The sequence below is a fragment of the Panthera onca genome, chromosome A2, assembly GCF_046562875.1.
Source record: "Panthera onca isolate mPanOnc1 chromosome A2, mPanOnc1 haplotype 2, whole genome shotgun sequence".
NCBI classification, from domain to species: Eukaryota; Metazoa; Chordata; class Mammalia; order Carnivora; family Felidae; genus Panthera; species Panthera onca.
In genome coordinates, this window is record NC_138340.1 from 20,755,138 (window position 1) to 20,764,987 (window position 9,850).

Genomic DNA, 9,850 nt, shown 5'->3' on the forward strand with positions numbered 1-9,850 from the left:
GGAGCCCCCCATTCCCCATCTGTAACATGGATCTATGTTGCCCACTGAGGGCTTCACACCCCCAGGCCACGGCCACCATCCTTCTCCAGGCCCCTTCCCTCTTTCTTGCTCTGTGCTCCCAACCAGGTCCTGGGTTTTGTTGTTTTGTTTTTCAGGTCCTGTTTTTGAGCCCCCAGTGGGGGGGCCTACCTGGCGGGTGGATGCTCCCTTGAAGAATCCAGGCATGGCCGATTCCTCCCTGTAGGTCCAGGCCCAGACCAGGAAATGGAACGTAACATGTTCATTGTGTCCCAAACACCAGAAAAGCACTGAGTATCTGAGTGTGATTGGCTTGATTTTTATAGATGGAAACTGAGGCTACCCAGCTCCTGAGGAGCGAAGCAGTGCTGACCCATCACCAGGCAGGTTTTACATCCCACTGGCTTCCCAGGGACTGTGGGGTGGGGGTCAGGAGGATGAGAAGGTAATACTAGCATAGCCTCCATTCCATGCACGAGAGCAGCAAGAGAAGGGTCAGGGACCTAGGGCCCAGTCAAATCTGAGTATCGCGAATCTGGGTGATGCCCGAGTGGACAGCCCTGAGCAATTCAGGGTGGGCAGAGGTTCAGCTGTGTGACCTTGGTCTACAAAACCTGTCCAAGCTTCCATCTTCTGTCAACCAATCAGCAAAATCCCAGAGAAAGCCCTGAGGTCCCTGCCTGCAGTGCCTGAAGGCTGGGCAAATGCCACACCTCCGCTCCTCCCCCAAGGCCTGGCCACTCCTCCCAGTGAGGGCCTTAGGGGACTTCACACAGAGCAGGTGCTGGGATGCAGGTCACAGCCACTCTCCTTGCCACCCCCCAGCCTGGGCCCAGGCCCTTATTGGACAACACAACTTGTTTTAAAGAAAAAATAATATTTATTTGCAATATAAACAAAGTCCCGTTGCTGGTTCGGGATATATATATGTATGTGTGTGTGTATATATATGTAGGGTCACAAATTTTCCTTCATAAGATCATAAAGCAAAACTGGCCACCCTCTTGGCATACTCTCATTTACACAAATCTGATGCATCTTTCTGGGTTTTTCTTTTTAAAAGTAAAAAAGAGAAAGAACCATGTACAGCATGGAAGCTTTTTGTCAATTTCTCGACTGTGGCAAGATTTTAATCCGCTGCCTTAAAGAATCCCTGAAAACCGCCCCGTGAGGTAAGATGCAGTGGGGCAGAGTTTCCATGGCCTCACTCACATGCCAAGTGCCGGCTTGCTCAGGGACCCCAGCCTGACTACTCACCTCTCCCCGGGCCCCTGCAGTCCTGACACCTGGAGGGATTGAGGCTGGAGAAGGAACAAAACTGGAGAGGATAACGGAATCCGTGGCTTTGTTCTGTGGATCCTAGGAGGGGCGTGGACAGAGCCCCACACCCCGTTCACTTGTCCATCTCGCCCCTTCCGCCCCTGCCCTGGGATTGAAACGGGTGCGAGTTTCCTGGTAGTAGAAGGCATGGGCAAGATGAGTGCAGGGCAAGCTTCCACGGGACAAGGGGGCTGGGAGTAGAGCTGGACCAAAGCAACAGCCAGAGTGAGGGACAGAAACTAGGAGGTAGGGCTGGGCCTCCACCACCGAAGCTTCCCCCGCCAGCCACTGGGCCTCCACTCTCAGTCACAAACAAACAGGGAGAGAGAGACAGAAGTAGTGGGTACGTATAGGAAGGGCCCGGGGCCCAGACCCTCCTACGGGCTGAGCCCAGAGGGCTAATGCTACTGCTTGGCAGTCCCCCACGACCCCACCTCCAGCAGGGCAGCGGCAGGGCCTCCCATCTCCTGCCTCAGGGGGTCTGCAGGGGCTGCTGGAGGGCAGAGAATGCAGAGGCCACCCAGGGCAGCCCACCTATTACGCCTTGCAGAGGTCATCACGAGCAAGTGCAGTGCCAAGGGGGCTGGGCCGAGGGGTGTGCATGACTGGGGGTGGGGGGGGTCTGACACTAAGAGAGCAGCAAGCCACCCCTTCAAGAAGGACCTGCTGCAGAAACGGAGGCTTCACACATGTGCAAAACGCATTTGGTCAAGATCAACACGGGGTTTGTCTTTTCCATTAAAAACAAAAACAAAAACCAATAATTGCTTTTTGAAATAGGAAGAAAAACAAAACTGAGAACATTTCTCTCTCTCTCTCTCTCTCTCTCTCTCTCAGGATCAAGGAAGGGATGAAATACTGGTTTATACAATCCACTGTTGTATGTAGCCTGAAAATAACACTTTTCATTAAAAAAGAAAAATCAAGAAGAGCTTGAACACTCGCCGTGCTCCAGGGAGCTTGGATTTACCTGCCAAAAGTAAAAAGTAAACTCAGGTCCGTGGATGTGTCTTTAAAAAATAGCCAAACCGGCTGGGCCATTGGCTGATGGAGTGTCCTGGGACAAGGATGAGGCCCTGCTGGACTCCCAGGGCCATGTGTCTCAGAGCTCAGGGCCTCTCCACAAAGTCCTGCAGAGAGAGGCCTTGCTGTGGTTTCCGCCCTCCCCAGGGCAGCGAGGGAAGCTCAGCCACCCACCAGCCTGGGCCTCTGGGCACAGGCCATGTCCGATGATGTCTGGGTTCCGGCCGGACACAGCAGGAGTGGGCAGCTCACCTGGCCCAAGGGGGGTCGGGAGGGGCCGGCCCCACCCACCTGTGCCCCAGCCTCACGTGGACTCAAGGGTGTTGAGTGGGAACAGGTTGTGGTTGGTCGGCGTGGAGAAGTAGAGCTGCTCGCTGGGGGTGTGGTTGTCGCATGGGCTGCTTAGCCCCAGCGTCCGCTCGAAGTCCAGCAGCTGCCCCATAAAGTTGAAGTTGGGCGAGATGTTGGACTTTTTCCTCTTGACAAAGTCGTAGGCGTCATTGAGTGACAGGTTCATCTTCTGCATCAGGTAAGCCACGGTGACGGTCACCGAGCGGCTGATCCCTGCTAGGCAGTGCACCAGGACACCACACTTCTTGGAGCGGGCCTCGTCTGAAACACACAAGCATGGGTCAGGGAGGCTCCTCCTCCAGGGAGTCAGAGGTGGAGCAGAGGCACAGAGGGTGGCACGGCCACTAGCTGGTGATGCCTGACTCTTGAGGGACCTGGTGAAGTCCCACATGAGCAGGACAGCAACTTGGCATGGAGGTCAAGAGCATGACTGACTGTGGCGTTAGCTTTAAGTCACTGGACATCCCTGTGCCTCGGTTTCCTCACCTATAAAATGGGCCCCCCCTTGTTCTCAATGCTCTTGTAAGGACCTGAGCCAAGAGAGGGCTCCACAAACACCAGCACCAGTGACGGCTGTGGTCATGGCTAGTCCCGCTGCTGCTACAGCTGAGTGCGCAGACTGTGCTGAGGGTGTCACCCGTGTCCTCTCAGGCCATCTGCACCACGGTTAGCAAGTTCATTTTATAAAGGAGGACGCAGACGCAAAGACAGTGACAAGCCCAAGGCCACACAGAGGCTCCTCCTAATGCACAGCACATGCCGTCAGCCCGTGACCTGGTGGTGGGGGCTGAGCTTGCTCTCCTGGTGCAGCTCCCATGGGTACCCCTTGAGAGTCTCCTGGGAAACAGGCCCGAAGGAAGCCCTCAAAAGGGAATCGGGGCCTGGCCCTACACTCAGCTCTGCCCCATCCCCAGGGCCCGGGAGGAAGCTTAGCCTCCCAGGGCCCGGGAGGAAGGCTGCACTTGAGGCTTCACAAGTGAGGTTTGCTTAAGCGCAGCCCACCCACCTCACTTACTCGACTTCCCCCAGCAGGCCCATGCATCAGTAACATCTCCCACCACAGCCAGCCAGCTTCCGCCAATCCACCCAGCTTCCCCTGGTGCCGCTCTCAGACTCCTCCGCTTGACCTACAGTAGGAGCTCAATAAATATTGGTCAAGCCACTGAACAACTCAGTCCTGTCATCCCTCCACCCCTGGGCCTAGGGTAGCTGACTCTCTCTGTGCCAAGGATGTAGACTAACAAGAGGCAGCTCTCTGGGGCCCTCAAGGTCCCCACCTCTGATTCTGAGACCACTGGGAGCCAGGCACAAAGGTGGTGCTTAATCAGTGCACTCGCACAAGATGACACGCAGGTTCACAAGCTGTTCTGCTTCTGATGCTCACTCCCTCTGGCCTGGCAGAGCTTCCCCTCCTCACCCCATAAGGGTACCCAAGGCTAAGTATGCAATAGGTACATAATCCAGATTCAGGGACTGACTAGGGGCAAGACTAGCAGGGCAAGAGATAGATATTGTGGCTTTGTGCAGAGTCCTGTGGTCTGACCTTGAGACTTCGGGCTAAAGGGGTGGTGGAGATGAGCTTCCAGTGGTGACACACCAGGATATGGGGAACGCCTGGCCCCCAAACCCACTCCTGGGTGATCCAAAGTGAAACTGCTTCCGCTGGCTTTATTTTTAGCACTCTCAGGGTGTGGCTGAACAGTGTGGGGGCTGGGGCTTGATCCTGTCCCACTGAGTCCTAGGGGATGCTTGGGCCTCTATTCCTTCACTTGTGTCCCTCCACCCCTACACCCCCAGATGCAGAGGGGCCTTCAAGAAGGACAAAGACACCCATGACCCAGGCTCAGCCCCTGGAGTCTGTCCGGGGTCCCCTTTTCCCCTCCCCTTTCTCAGTGAGGGAGAGTGAATGCTCAGGCAGCATACACACACCTCTCCTCCGCCGCCGCCGGCAGCGTTCTCCTGGGCAGAGCTGGGAAGCTCTCCCATCGCCAGGTCACAGCCCCTCCCCCAGGCCTCAGCTTCCTTCCTTCCTCCCAGCCAGGCACCTAGTTTTGGTTCCCAGTAAGCGGATGAGGCGGGGAAGCCTCCCACTTCCTGTTATTAAAGCTAGCCCAGCCCAGCTGACAGCAAAACGCCCTCCACTGGACAGGGCTGCCGGCAGGAGAGGACTGTCCAGGCCACCTCCCCTCTACCATTGGAGGCTGGGAAGAAACACGGGGTCACCAGGCTCAGAGAACCAAGGGTTTACGTACACCCTGATCTTATATCTCTTCCCCACACCCTGGGAAGAGCCAGGGCCGGGAAGATGGCCTGTAGTCTAACAGCCTCCAGCTGGCCATGGAGGAAGCAGGATGGGGAGGTCAAAGATAAGGCAACTTGTGGAGCTTGAGTCAGCTGGGGATGTAGGGGGCTGAGGGCTCTAAGCCAAACAGCAGAATTGCGGAATGCTCTAGGGGAGGGCCCCTACACTCCAAGCAAGCCCCATAGGTTGCCGGAAGCATCTGGTGCCCCACCAAGTCACTCTGGGTCACCAGATTCCAAAAGCTGCCTATTTGGGGTAGGCCTCTGGCTTCAGGGCCACCCTTCAGCCCCTCGGGTACAAAATAAAGCCCAAAGCCCAAAGAGGGACCGTGACAGCCCCCTCCTGGAGAGACATGTGTGCTGAGGCGTGATGCAGAGCAAGCAAGACTCGTGGGAGGTCTGAGAGCTGTGATGTTTCAGCTAGATGAGCCCCAAACAGCAGAACCAGAAAAACACAAGCTGGACAGTAAAGTCCATGGGGTGCCAACAGTTGCAGGGAGCCCAGGATTCAGGGGACTAAGGGCCTCGGTGACTCACAGCAGGCATGGGTTCAACCATGGGCATATGTTGGCACATGCAGGGCACACACAGGCCTCGACAGGCCCAGAGGTACCCAGTCAGGCGCGGGTGACACCCAAGTCCCGTACACACCTCGACGCACCTGCCCATCCACCCTGCCCAGAGCCCAGCGACACCTACCAATGAAGCTGATGGCCTCAGGGAAGAACTGGGAGAGGTTCTGGCTCCAGTGGTCAGAGATGGGGATCTGCTTGTAGGTGAACTCGCCACCGTGCTCAAAGGCATTGGGCAGGTTAGGCGTGACGTTGAGGATATACTTGATGCCGTACTTGCCGAGCACGTCCAGGTTAGTGGAGTCCTTGGCGCAGCCGAGGTAGAGGTAGGGCAGGATCTGGACGGGGAAGGCTGGTTGGCTGGATGGCACAGGGCTGCCGTCCGACTCAGTGGCACTGCTGGGCAACTCTCGGTCTGACTCTCCGTCTGAGCAGTCAGAGCTGATCCGCAGGCCCCCCAGGCCCAGCACTGAGGTGGGTGGTGAGCCACTTGGTGAGGACGAGCTGTCCACGTTGGTCTCACAATGCTCTGAATACTCTGTCTGGAACTTGTTGAAACCACCTGTGGCCAGGGTGAGAGGCCCTGGGTGAGAGACTGCCCATGCCACTAGACCAATGGGCTGCACAAGACCAACGATGGCCAGAGCTGCCCATGTCAAGCACCATAACCCAACAGCCAACGTGGGCCAGGCAAAGTTTGTTACACATGTACCTTCTCCTGTGTTCTCTAGATCTATCCTACGACCCACTGGACAGAATGGGAAACTGAGGCCCCAGGAGGTGAAGTAACATGCCAGAGCTCCATTCCCTTACCCATAAGGCTTCACAGCCCTGGCCATACCACCAGCTTTAGGGCACTTAAGGCCAGGCCCCAGCTCATTCATCTTCCACAGCTCCCATGCATACCTGGCACCCATGGGTGCTCAATAACTGCTAAGTGGTAAAGGAGAGCCGACAACCCAATCTCGGGCTAGCACCTGTGGGTTTGCAAGCCCTTCTTATAGATGAGACTGCAGGGGCTGGTGCTGTGTCTAGGTCAGTTAGAGGCACAGAGGGCCTGGGCCTCCGGACTGGGAGTCCAGTACCTGCTCCTTACCACAACAGTTAGGAAGGGCAATGTTAAAGTGTTGGTTGCCCCTTTCCCCCCACAGTGGCAAGTTCATAAAAAGGGTCCCAAACTCCCCCTCTCTCCCTTAAAACACAAGACCCCCAGCCTTGGAAACACAGAGGGAGAGAGCTGCTGGGGCTTTACAGAGAGAAGAAATGGGGAGCGTCTTGCAACTAGGCATGGGCCCTGCGCCCGAGGGTGCTGCAGGCCTCCCCTCCCCGCCTGCCCGCCTGCTGCCAGCAAGAGGCCATTTTGGAATGTTAATTGGAAACACCGGCTGCAGCCACTCGCCCCCCAGCTGCCTCCCCCTTCCACAAGCTCTAGGGCAGGAGGCTGGGGATTTAGGGGTCCTAGAAAGCCAGGGAAAGGGACACTGGTTATAGGCCTGCCCCAAGTGCCCCAAGAGGCTGTGTCTCCAAGTAGTGAGACCAATGCTGAGATGCCCAGGGTACCCCAACCCAAACGGTCCCTATACCTTGAGGGCATGCATAATGCTGCCAAAGACTCCCCTAGCCTGACCCAGGTCTTCCAGGGACACGCATTCTAGACTGGAGGAGCTGGATCTGGGTGCCCGGTCGCTTTTCGGGTCCCAGGAGGAGGCATCTCCCTCCTCTGAGGGGCTCATCTGGGCGCTGCCATGGCCCCAACGACAGGGGGAGGGGGAAAAAAAAAAAAAAAAAAAAAAAGGAAATCTCAGGCCAGGAAAAGTTTGTTCGGCCCACTCGAATCGTGCCGAGAAGGGGGCACAGAGGCGACCCCATGCTAGCCTAAACGCTCACTGCGGAGGCCGAGCTCCCGGTAGCGGCGGATGCGGGCCGGGGGCGACGTGGCGCCGGCCGGGCAGGCGGAGCGCAAGGAGAGAAAGTAGCCTCCGGCGGGGGCGTCAGGGAGCCGCGGGAGAGCCCCATTCCTGGACAGGGGTCTCAGTGCTGCCCTCACCTTGGAGGTAGTAGGCCTGGCAGCCGTCGTCGCGAAGCTTTTGCAGGAGCAGGCCAAGCACCGAGGCAGGAGCGCCGGGCTCTGGCTGCCACTCGGCCGTGGCCTCGTCGTAGAGCAGCACGGTGGCCGCCTTGCAGCGCGTGGCGAAGCGCTCCTTGTCGGCGTGGTTGGGGATGATGGAGCGGATGGGCAGGTTGCCCTTGCGCAGGCGGCGCAGCATGAGGCCCGGGATGGCCAGGTTGATGGCCGTCTCGATGTGCGACGACTCGAAGAGCTCATGCGGCCGGCAGTCGAGCAGCAGCAGGGACGCGCCGCCGCGCGCCTCCAGCTCCTCCTGCAGCCACTCGGCGCTCTTGCAGGGCATGGCTCCCGCACCCGTCGCAGCTCCCGCGCCGGTGCTAGCGCCGGACCCGGACCCCGCACCGGGATCCGACCCCGCCCCGGTGTCCCCAGCTGCCGACGCCCCCGAGGCCGACATGTGCGCCCGCGCTGGGGGGCCGCGGAGCTGGTTTTTCATGGGGAGCGCGGGCGGCCCGGGGCAGGGGCCGGGCAGCCCTGCCCTGGGACGGCGCCCCGGCCGCGCGGGCCCCAGCCGCGTCTCCGGGCGCCCGCCTCCCGCCGAGCTGCGCGCCCGCCGCCCCGGCCTCCCGGCCTCCGTCCCGCCCGGCCCTCCGCGCGCCCCGCGGCCTGACAGCCCCAATTAAACCGCGGCTCTGGCGGCCGCGCGCCGAGGCGTCCTCCGGGGGGCGGGGCTGCAGGGCCGGCGCCGGGGCTTAAAGGCGCAGCGCCTCCGCCGCCCCTCCTCACGGAGTACGGGGGCGCGCTGGCTGCCCCGTGAGTCCTGAGACCTGCGCCTGCCCGGGCCCTCTCCCTGCCTCAGCCCGGAACCGGCTGTGATTTGCCTGGACTGCCCGGCCAAGACCTTTCCCTCTAAGCCCGCGCACCCAGGTCTTCCGAGTCCTACCTTGAAGGGCTGCCCTAGGGTCTTCCTGCGCCTAGCATCCCCTCCCCCACTTTCACTGAAGCAGAGTCTCCCCAGAGATGGGGCGGGGGGTGGGGGCCGTCACGCTGAGCCAACCTCCCCTCCTTCTATCAACCCCATTCATTCATTTTCTCAGCGAGTTCATTCAACAACTGGAAATTGAACGCCTACTACGCGCCAGGCACTGTGCTTAGGAGGTCACCGTTTCAGGCAACTGCCTAGTCACTATGATGGCCACAGGCTCTGAGACCTGAAAGGCGGTCCCATCCCAGCAGGCCTGATGGGGAAATCAGCAACTAGGGGACGGGTGGAGTAGGAGGACCCAGGGCCGTGCCACACTCCACGGGCAAGAGTGGTGAAATCCTGGAAAGGACCGGCCCTGGGAAGAAAGAGCGAGCCCTTTAAGAAAGCTTTACAAGCGGGGAGGTGACAGGCGCCGAGTGAAGCGCCACGTGACTTTTTCACAGGGGCGGGTGGGAGGGGGAGCTCTCCTTTATCATCAGGTCTCCCTCTCCAACCTCCTTCCCAATGTACCAATCAACTTTCGAGGTAGGCGGGAGTGCGTCGCGCAGATGGCCAATCGAGACCGAAGGAGGTGGTTGGGGAGTGAGGCGGAGGCTCGTCACCAGTTCCACCCAGTGCGGAGAAGTGGGCGGAGTCTCCGCGAGCGCCATGTATCGGCTCGCAGGAGGGCGGGGCGGAGGAGGTGAATGGAGCCGCAGGTAGCGCTGGAACAAAGCGGCTCCACTCGAGCCGCGCGCGTGCGCAGGGACTGCCGCGCTTTTCCTACCGAGCCAGTGTCATCTGCCCGGGGAGGGAATTAGCGGCTAGGCCCTGCTGTCCGCCCGATCCGTTTTCTGCAGGCGGAGTGTCCTAACTTCCTTGCGGTTTAACCCTCCTACTCTGCCTGAGTCTGGTCGGCAAACAGCCACTAGCTTCTACCTACCCCTAGCTGGAGGGAGTCGGGGTCAGAGGCGGGGCCGGAGGTGCTTGAGATTTGCCGAAGGGAGGGCTTCTGGAACCCGGAGGATTTGAGCTTTCCTCTGACAGGAAGGCAAGAAGAGGGGCGGCGCTGGAGCAGTCCCCACTTCCCCCAGTCTTCCATGTGGAGGTTGAAGGGTTTCCAGAGCCACAGGGCTGTGTCTCAAAGGAGCAGGGGTCTCTCCCACAGTCACACTCAGAAACTCCAGAGCATTGCAGCCAGAGATGGTCTTACCACCCGGGATTCCATGACCA

General features: G+C 59.2%; 1 protein-coding gene across 1 annotated transcript; it reads right to left on the reverse strand.

Annotated features, from left to right (window-relative positions):
* Positions 1-875: 875 nt before the first annotated feature.
* Positions 876-8,346, reverse strand: DUSP7 (dual specificity phosphatase 7). Its single transcript, XM_060631180.3, has 3 exons — positions 7,633-8,346; positions 5,713-6,147; positions 876-2,973 (listed from the first exon to the last, which is right to left on the reverse strand). The coding sequence occupies exons 1-3, from the start codon at positions 8,147-8,149 to the stop codon at positions 2,666-2,668; spliced, it is 1,260 nt and encodes a 419-aa protein (XP_060487163.1). The 5' UTR covers positions 8,150-8,346; the 3' UTR covers positions 876-2,665.
* Between the last annotated feature and the right edge of the window lie 1,504 nt (positions 8,347-9,850).